This window comes from Uloborus diversus, chromosome 2, assembly GCF_026930045.1.
Source record: "Uloborus diversus isolate 005 chromosome 2, Udiv.v.3.1, whole genome shotgun sequence".
Classification (NCBI taxonomy): domain Eukaryota; kingdom Metazoa; phylum Arthropoda; class Arachnida; order Araneae; family Uloboridae; genus Uloborus; species Uloborus diversus.
In genome coordinates this window covers 68570469-68589078 of record NC_072732.1, presented here as the reverse complement: position 1 = coordinate 68589078, position 18610 = coordinate 68570469, and the positions used below count along the sequence as shown (strand labels likewise).

The following is an 18610-nucleotide window of genomic DNA, read 5'->3' as shown; positions in this document are numbered from 1 at the left end:
GTTTTTAAGACTTCCCTTTCTGAAAATTTCCGGAAAAAAGCCTCGCGCCCCAAACCCTTCTTTCTAATATCATCCAAATCGTCTAAAAATAGATTTTTCAAAACGACAATTTATTGAGTTGCTTAGCAAGCAGTCCTCTTTAAATACAGTGAGACGATGCTCTTCTTCTTTTTTTTTTAACCGTGGGGAGGGGCGGCACTCTGGAAATTTGTCCGGAGCGGCAAAACTGCTAGAGCCGGCCCTGCAACAACCAGCCATGGAAACGAATCACCAGATACGAGAAGAAGTTGTGAGATAAATCTGACAAAGAAAGCTTTGAAGATGATAATTATAATTGTCTGATACATAGTGAACCGTTTTCAGACTCACGACGATGACGAATGTACACAGTATGCTGGATTCAAAACATAATCACAAGTAAGATGTGCTATAGGAATTGTATTTTCCGTATGCATGAATTGTGAAAGTGATTCTTTAAAATATGATGACTAAACTAAGTTCAGTTAATCTTCAGAAACTCTTCAGTTTTATTTGATTGCTAATTTTTAGGCTCAAGAGTTAGACATATTTGATGTTTTAATGACAAGCAAAATTCATGTTTTATAAATTTTTATTATTTTTTTTGCTAAAGAATTAACGTTACTATGGTTACCTTCAAGTTTAGACGTTGTCTTTTTTAATCTTTTATGAAGAATAAAACCAACAAATGAAGTAAAATACAAAAGTTTTTGCGTGGTTTTATTTTATAGTTTTGGACTAGGTCAGAAGTTTTTTTTAAAAAAAATGCTTCAATGATGCATAAAACTGTTCTATAAAACTTATAATAAAAAAACATGGTTATTCAAATTAAGGAAAAAATTGGGATCGCTCTGAATAAAAAGTCTTCAGTTTTTTCTATCACAACTAGCCCACGATGGTATAACATATCCCAACCCCTGTCATGGGGCTAAAAGTGCAGTTCCTTTTCCAGATTTATTTTTCATGCTTCTTTAATAACTGGTACCTCATTTGATTTTTAAATCCAAAACTAGAAGAATTACTTAATAAAAAAAAAAACTATTTTTCCACAAAATAATCAAATATACAAAAAGTTGCGACGATTAGTTCAAAAAATATCACAAACAGCCCCAGTCTCAGCTTTTTTTCAAAATTAAAAGATGCAGTCCCCGCTCCAAACTTAATGTATTTAAACTGGGGGGAGGGGGTGAACTGTCAAAAATAGGACCCTATATCGACATTTCCATCAGTTAAAGTCCCTATTCACAATACACTTCAAATTGTAGAAACAAAGATAATACATGTTTTAGATCAAACATTACAAATCTACACAAGGTCCGATCAAACCAAGGTGTGATGCTCTTGTTAAAATTAAATGCACCTCTCACAAAAAAAAATCCACTCATTTTCAAAGAGTTTCCAAAAAAAAAAGGAAGGGGGAGAGAAGAAAGAATGAGTGACTCTAGTAGAACCAAGCGTTTGTCCAGAATTGAAGAGAAGAAACTTTAGATTTGAAAAGTCCCGTAGGGTGCGTTCGACGAGCACGACCGAGAGCGACCGGTTAGTTAATCACGTGACAGCTAATGATCACGTGCTCCAATCAACCAATCAACTGCTTAGAATGGTAACCGCTGTGGTAACCGGTTGATCATAGAACGCTTTGGTTAGTAACCAGTTACTTACCGGTCGACCGGTGAGTTTCGTCGAACGCAACCGTAGTTTCCTGCGCTTAAGCGTCTAATCTAACTGTAATATAAATGTAAACATGGCGGCTTCCATGCGTAAGCAAAAGGAACACGAGTTAAATTTACTATCACGTTTTTCTGAACTATTTCTCGCTCCAGAAGAATTTGCAGAGTATGTACTGATCTTTTTAAGCTACTTCTATTTATTTTATTGTTTCTTTTTTAAATACTTAGATGCATAAATGATCTAAAGTGCCGAAACTCTTGTCATGCTCTCATATGTAGAAATTTTGATTTTATGTTGCTGTAATTTATTGTTATTTTTCCTTTTCAGACCTCAAACATCAAAAGTTAATGAAGTAAAGCTTATCACAAAAGATTTGTATGATAATGCATATTTTTCAAAGTCGCTTAATGATTTTCAAACGAATTCATTGCCGAAATTGCTCATTGATGGATTTGATGACGAGCAGATTTGGCAACAAATTGATTTATTAAATAAATCAGCTGTTACGCAATTTTCTAAAGGGATATCTAATTTGGATGCAGAGAAAGTTTGTTTGAAAACTGAGAACAGCTCCACAGCTCCAAATGCGTTTAAACCACAAACGCATACAAATGAATTTGACGAATTGTCCAGTGCTAGCGATAATGAAGAGTATGCATTTGATGGTGATTCCGATTCATCAGTTGATGTTTCGCATCCTTCAAAGAGAGATGATTATGCGTATGATGATGATGATGATTCAGAGTCATCTAATGAATATAATAAAACAGATCTAAGAGAATCTGTTACATCTGAAGATGATTTTGAATTTGACACCAATGATAAAACTCAGGAGAAGAGTAACAAAGCTGTTAAGCCTTTAGTTTATAAGTCTGAAGTAGACGATCAGTTTTTTAAATTGGCAAATCTAGAGGAATTTTTGCGATTAGAAGACTTAAAAGAAGAGAAGGGATTTGAAGAATCATTTGACGAAGAAGATATTGATCTATTTCAAGATATTCCTTCAGATGATGTTGATGATTCTGATAGTGATGATGGTGACAATATAACAAAGCAGAAAAATGTGGTGAGTCTTTCCTTTTTTTTTTTTGAGCTTATTGCTTTCATTTGACTGTCCTTGACGTTACGGTTCCTTTTTGAGCTTGGACCAGGGCTGCAACACCACCGTCCACTGGCGGCGGCGCGGCTGGTCCTGAGCACTGTCCACCGGAATCCACTTTTGCTGGGCGGTGGCGTCCATGTCCTACACACGCATGGTCATATACACTTCCCTACGTGCGCATGCCTTTACACACATACACACGCCTACGTGCACACATGTAAGCCTACACACACAACTATACACACATAACCACCCAGGAGGAGAGACATGCTTGGGGGGGGGAGCCGTTTCTAGAAACAATAACTCTAATCAGTAGGGTCTTGTCGCAACTCGTGATTGCGAAAAAAATAATTTGAATTCAGAGTTTCGGAATTCAAATTAGAATTAATTGGGGGAAGTAGGTCACAGATTTTACTTTTTTTTTTTTAAATTTAATGAAAAATACATTCTTTGGATTTAATATAATTTCTTGTACTTTTCGGGAAGACCATGTTTTGAAATATATTTCTAATAATCAGTGCAATATTTACGTCTAGTTTAATTATGTTCCTGAGTGACTATCAAAAAAATTTTCAATACAAACTGAAATCATTTAATGAATTGGCGACCACTTGGTGATATCAGTCTATTTGCAACAAATTTGGTGAAAAATTGAGGTGTCAAATACTGTATCAATTTGATCAGGTTTCTATGGAACCCATTTTAAACATTGTCATTATCTCAAATTTTTTCTTTTGTGCATTAGATTGCAAAAACCTTAGGATTTTAAATAAGGCACTTTTATATTGCAATTTCGTACTTTTTATATGATCCATTTGGTTTTTATTTCTCAATTTCAGATTCATACTACAACAAAAACCTGTTTTTTTTTTTTTTTTTTTTTTTTTTTTGAAAAAATACTAATTTGAAATACTTGATAGATAAAGAAAAGTGTCGAAGAATTCATGAAAAAAACTAAAAATTGATTTCAAACACTGTATTCAAGAAGCATTACCATTTACTAACATAAGTCAACCTCTACTGTTTAGGAAGAAAATCAGGGGGGGAAATGAAAACCCGCATGTGGGCAGTTCTCAAAAGGTGGGAGCAAACACAGACCTCAACTTAATACTGTATGGAGACAAGAATGGGGTCGTTTCCAAAATTTTAAAAATATTTTTTTTTTCTGAAAGTGCATGCTTAAAAACATAGGATCTGACCATTTTTTAAATAATTTGTTTAAGTTTAATATTTAAAAAAAAATACTTAAATCGGCATGCTCTCAATGTTTATGCTTCTGTCCCATGACATCACAAATGATGAAATGCCATTCTGCGTTGCCATTCACAGAGCAAAATATTTAATTTGCATCTTTACTCACGTGTATTGGCAACGATATGCTTGATAGCAAGCGTAGAGCGCAATTTTAATTTGCTGCTTGATTGTCATAGCGTGGAAACGTAGTAGAAAGATGCGCCAAATTGCATCGTTTGTGATGTCATAAAGACCACGCCTTGTTTGAAAAATCGGACATTTTAAAAAATTAATCAAAAAATAACTGTTGGGAAAATAAAAGTATTTTCGGAACAAATCTGATATACCCCCCTCTTGGCGACTTTTTCCTGTTGGCGCCAAAAAAGCGTCGCCAAGAAAACTATGTATGACGTCATATGTCATACATCGTTCTTAGCGATGCTTTTTTAGCGCCAACAGGAAAAATTCAAATTATGTCATTAATTATTTAATGAAATTAATGCATTAATTTTTTTCCGTTGTTTCTCCGGGATACAAGCCCTCGGTCTCATAGTACTTTCGTAATGAGACCTCGGCTCGCTGCCGCTCGGTCCGTTATCCCTCCGACTTTTAATATACATCACAGTCGGATATAAGTCACAGATCTCCTCCGTTCAGTATACAATAAAGTCACAGATTTTATGTGAAATTAACACCATTTTTGTGCTACAAAAATGCCAACCAGACCAAAATACAAACTACCAGAAACACACTAAAAACACAATAATTCAAAATATGTTCACTTACCTTTTTTACTTTTCTTTTACTTCCTCACGTGAGGCAGTGCACATATGTTCCGCTCTTAGGGAAATTATCCCATTTTTTATTATCATTACTTTACAAAAATATTTAAATTATGTTTGTTTTGACAAAAAAAAATTCCAAAAAAAACAACCTTATTTTACTTGTATTTTGTACTCCACCCAATTAATTTCGCGAATTATTTCCAAAAACTTTACAAACATATCCTCATTTTTGTATTCACAATTTTTTTTGTATAAATAATAAGCTAAATAAAATTTAAAATCCCCTAATATATTATATGTTGGTAGAGTACTTTTAACGTGTCTCCATGTGGATTCAATTGTGTTAGTGTGACATTTAGTTTCTGGATCTACAAAATTAAGTTTATGGTTGACTGTTAAATGCTCATACCCCTCCTCCCCCAATGTATCATATGCCCTCCAACAATCGGAGTGCACCGTCGTGCCTGGTAGTATCCACTGCTTAATTGCCAAAAATAGAGTTTCCCTACCCCTATCCCCAACAGCAACCAAAAAAGTTTTCCCCGAACCCCGTTCAACCCCCCCAAAAACCCATTGTCCCTCAACTGCATGTCCCCGATTATATTTTCTTTTCCCAAATTTAGATTCATCGACTTCAATAACTTTCCCAACCCCCCCTATTTGTTCGGATTTTAATTCAATGTAATTTAATATTTCTTCATTAATATAATTTCGCCAATCGGCTAAAGTTTGTGATGAAAAAAAATATTGACTTTCAATATCAGCAGTTTTGGTCCCAATTAAAATCTCATATGTTATCAAAAAAATCTCCTCTATTTTCAACTTGCTAGAACTAAACCATGACCCACTCCTGATCGTTGCTTCTTTTCCACAAACAACACCCCCAATAACCTTTCTACAAAAAAAAATTAACCCATCTGAACATTTTTTAGTTTTTTTAATTTTCATAACAGAATTACATCTAGAACATAACATTTCATTCTTAAGTAAACCAATTTCCCTTAAAAATTCTAAAAAAACCTCTTTATTTTCAATTAGTTTAAATATAAAAAATCTATTTAGGACTCCGATACGTCCAAACGTTGGACGACCTGACGAAAAAGAAAAAGAAGATTCATTCAAAAATTTCAATTGATACATTTGGACAACATCACAAACCGAACTCATAATTAAAATAGAAAATTCAACTAAATTAACATTAAAAAACAACAAGAAAAAGAATACTCTAAAATAAAGTTTGAATTGAAGCTTTATTTTAGAGTATTCAACTTAAAATCTCCCTAAGAGCGGAACATATGAGCACCTACCTCCTACCACACAGACACGTGCAAAAAGACAGACTTCGAGAAACTACTTTCCAGCGTTCGAGTTGCAAAACCAGGGTTGCCAAGTTATCGCCTTATTGGCGATTTTCGTATCGAGCGAAAAATTAAAATCTCGCCAAGAGGGGGGCATATCAGAGGAGAGCCGTATTTTCTGAGTCGTAATTTTTTTTGCTCATTCTATTCATTTCAATGACTAAAAGTAGTACTTTTGACTGAAGGAAACAAATCCATTGACATAAATTATGGAAAAAATGCTCTTTCAATACCCTTACAAAAATATTTTCTCTGCTAAAAGGCATTTTTTTAGGCATTCAAAATACTAACTGAGCAAATAAACCATCAAAAAAATATTTTTTAAATTATTTCCATACGTTTCAAAAAAAAAAGGGTATGAATCTCAAACTGAATAATTTTTTCATAATATTTTTCAGACGCTACAAAAGTAAAGACATATTATTTATTTTGTAAACGATTTTAGAAAAAAGGAAGTTGGAAGTTTGATGTATGTCTAAAAGTTATGATCTGAACAATGCTATTATTTGAGAACTAAATATATGATTTATGTGTTTTAAAGGTATTTTTCAATCCTCAAAACTAGTGTTCCCGCTAGGGTGTAGTACCCTGCCCTTTTTCATATCGGCAGAATGCACCCTGCCCTTTTCAAAAATAAGGTATTGCTCCCTGTGTTTTTAAAAAGATATCACAAGCATCTTATCCGACCCCATGATATCCAGCAATTTCATTTGCCCAGCAATCGGTAAAAGGAGAAGCAAACACTTAGGCAAAGAGAGTAAATGAGATTCTCAGAATTCGGACCGGCTTATCAGTTGGGTACAAAAGCAAGTTCTTCCTTCTTCCCAGTGGGGCTTAAAAGGGTGTGGGAAGGGTCATCTGTGAAGGGGGGAGAGAGATTGTTTCATTGAAGTCCCATCTTTGATCTTCTGAGAATCAACAATGAGAGTAAACATTTCCTAGTTTTTTTGTGCTACGTAGGGTCAGGAGATGTCTGTTCCAGTAAAAGTAGAATGGGTACTTGGAAAAAGCCTGAGTGATAACGCAAAGGACACCTGCCTTCTGCTAAAAGGAAATTTAAAGGGTTGGAATAAAAGAATATAGATGCCAGCACAGAGATAAAATATGAAGATCAGTGATGTTTCAAGCTGTTTTTCTTCTGCAAAATAGAATAGAAGAAGGGTTGGTATGCTCTTGATAAAACTTGAAGTGGGCTTAGGAAAAAAGTTAATTTTTAAGTGATAGAAAAAGTTATGAAAGCTTATCTAGTTCTTGAATTCCTTAGGCATTCGTTGATTTTTATATATATATTTTATATTTTAACATTATACCCTTATATCCTGTATATATATATATATATATATATATATATATATATATATATATATATATATATATATATATATATATATTAACATCTCATCAATTCAATTTTCAATTTTCTTAACATGTGTTAATATGCTTAACACGTGCATCACAGAAAATCGTCCACCGCGCTTGAGATGTCAATCCTTATGCATCTTGTAAATATTTTAATATTTTTGACAGTCAGAGATTATTTTAACACATGCTGACTTATCTTAGTGTATTTTACGTTTTATTTTTTAAAAATACTTTATTTTTGAAACCATGCCCGCATTGAACTCTCGTTTCGCGGAAACTCGCTTCTCATCTTTGAGATTTCAAGCCTTTTGCATCTTGTAAATATTGTAATATACAGTAGGTGCCGCTAAATGTGATTACTTTGGGACAAATACAATTTGATAACAATAACCGACTGATAACAATAACCGAAAAGAATCCAGGAGACACAAAATAATTTTTTTTTTCCAATTAAGGTTCATTTATTTTGGCAACCTCAAATTAAGATCACAGTGACTAAACTGAATGCAGTTTCAAATTATAAATTATTAAATTAGCAGAATGGAAATATCTGAAGTATAAAAAGTTAAAATTAAATTATGCAATTTTTAATCACATACTAATAGGTGAAGTAAAATATGACCATTTTCCCTGACACTCGTAAACCAGTTTCAAAGCACATTCAGCTTTTCTATCTTTTCCAGCATGGTTTTGCTTGTTATTTAAATTTTAATTTAACTTCGCTTTGTTTTCAATCTCGACATAATTCTTTAATAGTTTACAAAGCAATGGCAACAATGGAGGTCCTACATCATAGCCATATCAGGTGACTGAATTTTTTTAGGTGCAAAAGAAAGTTTTCTTAGGGGGAGTCTGTGGTCACTGGGGGCGAACTTTCTGTAGCTTCATTCTTAGAAAAATTTTGAACTGCTATTGAAAACCACAAAATGCTACACAGAAAGTTAGTCTCTTCAGGGTTTGCCTATATATTTCTGTTAATTGAGGAACAATAACGGGGGAAAAATTGAAAGTTTATGAAAAATTGATAACAATAGACGAAGACGCTGATTACATTATCCGACTTTTTCAACGTGTGTTAACATACAAGTGTTCCGGGACTTCGTGATTCTGATAACATTAAGCGAATGATAACATTAAGTGGCGCCTACTGTATTTGACAATCAGAAGTTGTTTTGACATATGCAACCTGAGATTAGCTTATTTTATGTTTTATTTCAATAAGTCATAACACTATTTTTGGGATATTTCGCGAAAAATTACTTCCAGTGTTTGAGATTGCAATTCGTTGCATCTTGAAAGTATTTCAGTTTTTTTAACAATTGGAATGTATATTTTAACATGTGCGACTTTAATTAGCATATATTGTTTTTCATTTTAAATAGCAAAAAAAAATAACTGTTTTTGTTTTTAGTCTTGTCTATTAATTATTGAAAATAGGATTTTAATCATTATTTCCTCATTAATTATCACTATTGTTTTGCAAAAAATACTAAATTTAAACAAATGAGTTCATGGTATTTTAATTTAATGTTTGGCTTGAGATGCAATATTTTTTAAAAAGTTTAATTTATATTCATCATGATCTTGATGTCTACTAAAATATTTCGTGGTATAATGCAGATTACTAGCAAGTTTTCTTTTTATCTAGGAAGGAGGGATCCGTAATTAAATACTGTTCTCCTTACATTGCAATTCAAAGGATTTTGAAATGCCTAGAGTTACGGAATAAGTAGTCAAATTTATAACCCAAAATAACGTTGAAAAACACCCAAAAGCCAAATTTCAGCATTAGCTAAATGCTCTTTAGGGAGTGGAGAAATGTGCTTAGTTATTCAAGCAAGCCCTTTTGTAAAGACAATTGACTCTGGATAATATCACTATATTTAATTCTGAAGTCAGTGGTGGCTATCAAAGAACGTTGGGGGGGGGGGGGGGCTCATGGTGCAGGGGACTACACTGTTTGAATTTTTGCAAAGTGTTTAAAATTATTTCTCCTTTTTTTGGGGGGGGGGAGAGCTAAGTACTTTTTGAGTGGATGCTTCATTGCTCTTTAGTGGAGGGAGGGTGCACCGCGTTGAATAGTGCCCTTTTTATAATAACTGCCCCTTTCGAAGACCAGCACCCTGCCCTTTTTTCCTCTAGAGTGAACACTACTCAAAACCAATTTTTAATCATTTTAAAGTGTTTTCATATGTTTGTATTCAGTACTTTTGAAGCAAAATCATTTTTCTTAAACATGTGAGATGTCCAAATTGCATTACGATCTAGACGTTGATAATTCTGTCCATTTATTCAATATTGTGAATGATCTTCTATCTTGTAACCTTAATAAAAAAGACTATTATAATGTTTATTTCTTTAATCCTTTAGTATTTTGCACAATTAATACCTTATGCATTGATGATTACATAAATAACAGTAGAAACACAAGTTTTGATCGTAACGAACGCATTTAAGTAAACAAAAGGGCAGCAAAAATCGCCAAGAAAACCCTGATTGGGACAACTCACAGCGTACGATAAGCAAAGGGTTACCAGCCGGGAGTTCCGGTTTTCGCCAACAGCATCAGTTTTAGCGACTGTTAGACTGTTGCGCTGGCAAATTGGATGGAATTTTTTTTCGGATTCTACGAAACCATAACAAAATTTTATTATTTAAAGACCAGTATATAAAGTCATTCATGTACTTCATAAATCCTCTATTTTTCATTGCAGAATTTAAAAATAGATAAAATTTTCATTGGAAAAGTTCAAAAACTAAAACTTTCATTATGATGAGTCCAAAACCTGTTACCTACTGGACAACTGTGTGTCCAAAATCTGTTACCTACGACTGATCATTAAATTTGCTATTTATTAATTTTTATAAATACCTGCTGTCTTTTTATGTTTGTACATGAGGTTCTAAGTGTACATACTATGACAGGGCTGTCCAACTGCAAAAAGCCCACGGGCCAGAATTCCGGTCACTGATCACCTGGGGCACCGCAGTTTGAAAAAGTTGAACAATAACCTCTTACCTCTTATACAATAACAATTAATAGTAGTTAATTTTTAATTATCAAACAATGAAACAGAAGAATTATAAAACAGTTTGCTTACATTTTAATGGGAAAAGTGAGGCCGATCTGCCTTCTTTACAAAGGCAGGACTGTCAACATCAATGTATGTCAACATCGATGCAGGCCACACAATATGTGTTGGCGGGCCGCCAGTTGGACATCCCTGTACTATGAAATAAAACCAAAATTGATGTCAAATTTCGAAATTTTAAAAATTTGCTCAGATTTAACTTTGTTCCCACCTTTTGAGAACTACCCATGTACTAAGTCGAGCCTTACTTTCAGAAACAGTTGAGATTGTTTTACCACAATCTTTTAAAATAAATGTTTAAAGAATAATTAAAACAAAATATAATAAACCATCTTACGTTTAAAAATTAACGATTTTTTTTTTTTGTATCAAAACGATTTCTTTCAGCAGTCAGGATTTTTGTAAAGGGTTTGACTTTGCGGTTACAATTTTTGTTACTTGTTGCTTTTATTTTGTGTTAGTATCGATAAAACTTTGCTGTAACATTTTTTTTTAAACTTTTTTTTAATGGGCTTTTTTTTTAATGGCGAATTTTTTTTTAATTCACGACCATCAGGAAAATTAAACTAGGGCTATTGCTGCACTTTCCATGTAGTCGGTTCTCTTTCAGTAATTAGTCAGTCTTCACTTCACTGTCCGCAAATGTAAAATTATAGCAGAATGTGAGCATTTCCTTCTTTAGCACCTGTTTAAAAGGGTTGGACTGAAATCTGAAAAATGTTTAACATTTTTGAGTGTTTTTTCCTAAGCCTTGTTCAGGAAAATTTTTTGAAAATTCTGCCCTGCATCTAAGCCAAACCCTAAACTTTTAACTTCATTTCTAAATTCCTGGACTTATGCACTAGTATATATACAGTAATGTTAACATGTTACAAGTGTACAATACCCATGTCTGTTTCGTAATCAAAAAATATAGATAATTTAATTGCTGTTTTAGCAAGTCATGTGTAGTAGGGTGGATCGAAAAAAACAAAATTTCGAATCTTAATTTGGAATACCTGCCAAAAGCTGTGCATGTGTAAGTACGATAGAAGAAAGGGGGGTACATTTCAACATGGGGCACCTTTCAACAACTGCAATTTCTCACTCCTAATACTGAACAATGATAGGCCAATAGGCCACCCAATTAGCTTTTAGTATGCTTAACTGTTGACATTCAGTTTTCAGCCATTTCTTTTTACAACAGTTGTGTTATTCTGTGGAACAAGTTTTAGCATCCTAAAAGTGAAAAGGAAATTTTGATTTTAAAACAGTTTATCAAGAAGTAATCTTTTAGTCCGGTAAGTGATATTTATTCTCCAACTAGTTTATATAATTCTGCTTTTAAATATATTATAAATTAGTAACAATCCTTTTTTAAAGATTTTTAATAATACTTTAACCAAAATGTCAGTACCTGGGGCAGATTTCAACAGGGTATAGGGGGTACCTTTCAACAGTGTTGAAAGGTGCCCCCTCCATTTTTTTAAACTTAAGTACTTTAAAAAATTGGCTTCTAACTTTATAGACCAACAACTAGATCAAATTAAAATGTTTCAGACTAATTTATTAGTTAATGGCTACATGGAACATGATAAGCATAAGCCTATAACAGTCTCTAGTAAGCCTAATCAGAGTTTTACATTTAAAACACTCAACTTTGTTTTGAGTTATTATTCAAATTCTTAAATTGTTTTCAAATATTTATTTGTTAAATGAAACATGTTCATAATTATTTTTTCCAAAACTACATTCAGGGGTCTGTCCAGGATTTTTCACAGGGTCCGTTTTTTGTGAAAAATCAAATAATTTTGTGAAAAAAGAATTAATTTTGTGAAAAATCAAAAAATTTCGCAAAAAAAAAATGTTTAAAACGAAATTTTAGAATTTAGAGATGGCACAAACTGCATCAATTAAACTTAAAGTTGCGTGTTTTCCTCTTCTATGGCGAGAAAATCATTCTGGATTTTTTTTCTGATATTTGGCGGGGGGGGGGGGGGGGGGGGCATCGCTCTTTCAAGTATCAATATTTATCTACCATTCTGCATTATGTTAAATTTTATACTAGATATATTTCTGTACAATATTTAAAATAATTGTAACAAAAATATAAATAAACAAAACAAAATTCAGAATAGGGTTCAGCATTCAACTTTTTGACCCAAGACACCTCTTAAAAAGCACAGAATTTTGTTTAAAACTTATAAATTCCGTGATTTTAACAAAAATAAAAAGATATTTCAATTGTTTACCTCTTAACAAAGCGTAATAATCATCAAAAATTCGAAAAATCGGATTCCCATAGCGGATGCAAAGAGATCGCAATTCTCAAAGTGAAGGCATCAAAAGTATAAAAACGGCTTGTAAAAGAAATATTTTTGATAAAATTATTTTAAAATTGCATTTTAAGAGTCCTATGATAACATATCATTAATATCTGTGGACACAGTTGACTCCCCCCCCCCCCAAAAAAAATAATAATAAAATAAAATAAACCATCTATTCAGCATTTTAATTTTTGACTCATAACAGAAAATGGAATTTTGCTTTAAAAACTTGAAATGAGAGTTCTAACAGAGATAAAGAGACTTTTCATTTATTTGAATCCTAATAAAGCGAAGTTAGCTTGAAAAAAGAACAAAATATGATTCTCATATCGGATGTTAAAAGATTGCATTTTTCAAAATGTAGACATCTAAACAAAAAAAACGGTAATTAAAAGAGTTTATTTAAAGTTAATCATCCTTGTTAGCATCGAAAAATCAAAATCCATATAATTTTCTCCCAAAATAACAATTAAACATCGCACCGCACCGTAAAAACGCAAATATTGACAAGCCGACAAAATGATCTAAGTGGTGATAGTTTTGAAGTTGGTAACCCTATCTGAAGCGATCATATTTTTTCCTTACCCTTACTATCCCTTTGCAGTTCTAAGTTCATTTCGCAGATATTATTATTGTCTATTAAATCATGAGCGGAGAAAAGTGCTTACCAATGACTTTTCAGAAAAGTTTACAAAAACACCGCTGCTAATTAGCTGTGATAAAACAAACAACCATTATATTTATTTGGCAGTAGCAATTATTTATCGCTTGCAGGAGCATCGCAAGAGTGCCTGCCGATTTTTTCTTTTCTTTTTTTTTTTTTTTTTTCAAAATTAGCCGATTTTGTATAAGTTGATCCCTCTAATTTAACTTAAAAAAAGGTTCCAAAAATGATTGGTTTATACACAGAAATATGCATTATTTTGCTTTCAAATTTTCTCTTTCAATAAACAATTTGTGACAGATCCGATCTTGTTTATCAGAATTTTGTGAAGGGTCCGTTTTGTTTGATCGGGATTTTGTGAAAGGTCCGTTTTGTTTGATAGGGTTTTTGTGAAAGGTCCGTTTTGGTTGATCGGATTTTTGTGAAGGGTCCGTTAACGGACCCAAATATCCTCTGGCCAGACCCCTGACATTGTTTTGCTAAAGCTTAGAATCAAAGCTCAATCAGTTTCATTATTGTTGTTTAAAATAAAATTCGTTAAAAGCATGGATGAAATCATTTCTCTTTAAATAATTTATTATTTGTTCTTGACATAAAATAAAATATAATTTTAGGAGAGATGAAGAATTTAAGATAATTATTTTCATAATATTTAATAATTAAAATACTTAGCCCTATTATTTTAACTTTTTAGGTTATGAAAATGGTGCGAACGTACAAAAAAAAGTGTACTAAACCAGAAGTAAATGAAGAGGAAATTGAGAAAGCTATGGAAGCAGTGCGAAATGGTACTTCTCTCAGAGCAGCAGCTAACTTATTTGGAATGGACTATTCAGCTTTATTTTATAGATTGAAAAAAAGCAAATCAATTAATTCTGTAGATGGTGAAACTGGAGCATGCAGAACTAACACAAAATGCTATAGTTCGAAGTATACAAGCCATCAAGTTTTTGATGCTGAGCAGGAAACCCTTCTTTGTGACTATATAATTAAATGTTCAGTTTTGAATTACGGTTTAACGTACAGACAAATTCGCCAACTCGCATTTGATTATGCAAAACGTCTGGACTCGAAAGTTCCTAGTAGCTGGGACAAGAATAAAATTTCTGGAATTGACTGGGTGAAAGGCTTTATGAAGCGTCATCCACAGCTTACCTTGAGAAAACCGGAAAACACCAGCTTTGCAAGAGCTACAGCTTTCAATAAAGCAAATGTTGCTGAATTTTTCGACAATTATGAGCGAGCCCTTAATTCTGGAGCTTTTACAGCTGAAAAAATCTACAACCTAGATGAAACTGGGGTTTTAACAGTTGTTCAAGCTCCGAATGTTGTAGCCAAATTAGGAGCTCGTCAAGTAGGACAGGAAGTTTCTGGTGAACGTGGAAGCATGATAACAATGTGCATGATAATTAATGCCTTAGGAAATACTGTCCCTCCTGTGTTCATTTTTCCGAGGGCAAAATTTCACGACTCAATGTTATTTGGGGCACCACTAGGAAGTTTAGGATTAGTGAATTGTCCCAAAAGTGGATATATAATTGGACCTTTGTTTCTGGAGGTTCTGAAGCATATTAAAAAGCATACTTGCTGTTCACCAGAAAATAAAATTCTTTTGGTGATGGACAATCACGAAAGTCACTGTACTCTTGATGCAGTGCTGTTTGCAAAGGAAAATGGTATAGTGATGGTAACACTTCCTCTACACTGCTCTCACCGCCTTCAGCCTTTGGATGTTGGGGTCTTAGGACCGTTTAAAGCCAAGTTGAGAATAGCTCAAAATGACTGGTTGGTATCAAACCCAGGCAAATCTATCAGTATACATAACTTGGCTGCGTTAGCAAATACTGCATATACCGCTTCATTTACAAGCAAGAATATTACTGCAGCCTTCGAAAAAACTGGAATCTAGCCTTTTTTTTGTCTGGTTTTTTCTGATGAAGACTTTGAACCTTCTTCTGTAATTATTAACTCTTTGCAGCCAGCACCTGCTAAACATATAGACATTCTTCCTGAAGATTCAGTTCGGAAAGAAAAGTGTGCAATAGAAAGTCTCCCAAGCACTAGTAAAGAAAATCCTACCTTTGGGACACCAACGCAGACAAAGAATGAGAAGAGACCAATAACACCCGTAGATGTGAGGCCTTATCCTAAAGCGATTGCACAAGCTAGAAAGGGTGGTAGAAAAAAAGGGAAGTCTAAGATATTAACAGAAAAACTTGAAAAGAATCGCATGAAGAAACACTTAAAAGGTTAGAAAAGAAAAGGAAAATAGTGTTGAATAGCACTAAACCTAGATCAAAACCCCCACCCAAAAAAATTGTCGATTCTTCTGACAGTGAGTGTGAGCATGTTTGTTTACATGATGAGTCAGAGTGTGAGGACTTTTTAACCTCTACGGAATATGAACAAGTGGATTTTGAAATGACTGAGGATTCAGTATTAAATGTTAATGACTTTGTTCTTGTTGAATTTTGTGGAAAGAAGAAAAAAATTCTCTTTGTAGGGAAAATTGAAGAAATAGAAGAAGACGGTTACAAGGTAAAGTTTATGAAGAAGAAGGATGATTCTTGGAAATTTTATTTTCCAGAAAAGGAGGATATAAGCAGCATAGAACGAAGTGACGTAAAAATGAAACTGCCTCAACCAAATTTAAGTGGAGGAACTGCTCGAGCTGTATTTTCGATGACATTTTCTGTTAATTTTAATTTAATTCCAGACAAGATAATGTAATCAGTCCCCAATGTCAATCTGGCTAATATACAGGTTTGTAAATAAAGCTTATTTTGTCAAATTGTATCATTTTTGTAGGTTTGTTTCTATTGTTGAAATGTACCCCACCTCCTGTTGATAACTGCCCCCTCGGAGGGGCAGATTTCAACAAAGTGCATGCTTCACTAAAGATGTAAAATTTAATATTTTGTCTTAGGCTAGAAACTAAGTAAAAAATTGAGAGGATACCTGAAATATGAATTCAGTAAATAGTACTTAGAACTTTACTTTTTAAAGCATTATTACTTCAGAAATAATGTTTTTGCAAAAAATGTTGAAAGGTGCCCCCCTCTCCCCTACACATGTAAAATATTATCAAGTTTGAACAACTCCTTGAGGGTCCTACCAAGGCTTGAATTTCTCCAAAAACAGGAAAAAAGGTCAGTTTAAGTTTTTTTGCACATTGTAATATTTCTCCATTAGAAGCCCAGTTATTATTTTTTTATAGTGACTGTGCACAATACAGTTTTAAATTTAAGTGAATTCTTACTTTATTACATTAACAGCCCGGCAGCCACTGCAAGGAGGTGACTGCATTTTGAGTTCCCCTCTGCCCTTTCATCTGCCCAGCCATACGTATTAAATTTAAATACATCATTCATTTTATATTAGAAATAAATTATCACTATAATTTATTAGCATTAATTAAGAAAAAACAAAGTGAAGAGCATTATGTACAAATAATGTATATTTACGCACACACAGTAGCTCCAATACATAAACAACACTATTTCACAAAATGGGGAATTTTGAAAGTTCCAATTAGTTGAAGCCACAAAAAATAGTCAGTTTGTCCCGTTCATTCATGAAACCACTTTGACATCTGTTTTTGGTGTGAACGATGACATGATGCTTCGAGATTTGGTTTTTACTTGCATGAAGCCTTGTCTTACCTATTGACCAATCACAGACAAAGAAGCTTCTGTAACCATCTTAACACGGCGTTCCACCGCCCGTGTGTGACAAGGGAACTGAACGAACTCTAAATCGACGTAGATAGTTTTAATCAATTGTTGAAGACTTTCATTAGATATGCTAGCTGAAAGAGGGAGTAGTTATTTTAACCATTCTTGCCAGTTAATAACATTCGAGTGGTCTAATGCATTAAAGGTTTACCTTTGGAATACGGAATTCTCTCATTTCTTCTGAATAGAAACCACTTCTTTGGCTTTCAACATTCTCCAAAAATCGAGCTCTTTGATGTGCCTTCGTTCACTAGTTATCATTGTTTAGAGAATATTTTCCACTGGTAAAAATTAACATTTTGTTGAATGACAGTATCAGTATTTTTTTTTTTTTTTTTCAGATTGTAACTTAGATAACGAGATGCTACAGTTTTCTTGAATACACGCCTCACTCCATTCAAGCAAGATGCGGTTTTCTTTAGTTGGAACCAAACCAGAGTGTAAACTTTCACTATATATTCGATCAGCATGTTCAAATTTAAAGAAAAACTGTCATTTGAAATGAAAATTCGTAACATTCAATTTGCTGCTGTAACCCATTTCCAGTGTGACAGTTTTCCTGGATTACGGCTATTAAAATTGAAGGAACATTGTCATTCAAAAGTGCCTGACGCATTTCATACATGCATTTCTGGTCCGTACTGAGATCATCATGGTCTATTTCTGGCAAGACACATGAAAATGCTTTAAACTAAGCAAGTGATAAATTTTTGCACATTTCCTGCAATTTACCTATTAGTACTGAAAATTTACTTGGACCAATAGTTTGACCACAAGGAGTGCAAACAGGTGACGCAAAGGCATGCAGTTGGCAGATAAACCATTGGAAAGGATGTCCAATTTTATTCTTTATGTCCGTATTGCACCGTTCTTTCTTCCGGTATTCGTGGCATCACAATCAACAGCTAAATTTTCCTTAAGACTTAAACCCCTTTTAATTCAAAAATTACACATTGCTGTCGCAACATGTTTCCCCGTTCCAGAAGTTGGCGTCACGTGATCGAAATAAAGAGAATTGGGTTCTTCAATCATGGATACACATTTATGTTCCTTGCTTATGGTTCTTCTATGGTATATGTCTCCAGTCATTTCTTTTGTCAGATTTTGTCTTTTCGGCTATAAAAAAATACTTTTAAAATCCCCTTCACTTCCAGTTAGTAGGTTTTGAAGAGAAGCACATGTTTTCTGTCCCTGCCTTCGAAGCTTATTTCTATCTACGACTTTAGAGCAATCATTATTTGACACAATATTCTGTAATGTTGTTGAAGTAATTGCTGCAACGCAT

General features: G+C 33.5%; 1 protein-coding gene across 1 annotated transcript in view; it reads left to right on the top strand.

Moving 5' to 3' along the window:
• The first annotated feature begins 1749 nt into the window (after nucleotides 1–1749).
• The window catches only part of LOC129217100 (U3 small nucleolar ribonucleoprotein protein MPP10-like), a 35582-nt gene continuing 18721 nt past the window's right edge, over nucleotides 1750–18610 (top strand). Inside the window, exons 1-2 of the mRNA XM_054851349.1 lie at nucleotides 1750–1854; nucleotides 2017–2755. Coding sequence (XP_054707324.1) covers nucleotides 1763–1854; nucleotides 2017–2755 — 831 coding nt within the window. The 5' untranslated portion in view covers nucleotides 1750–1762. The remainder of the gene's footprint in view (nucleotides 1855–2016; nucleotides 2756–18610) is intronic.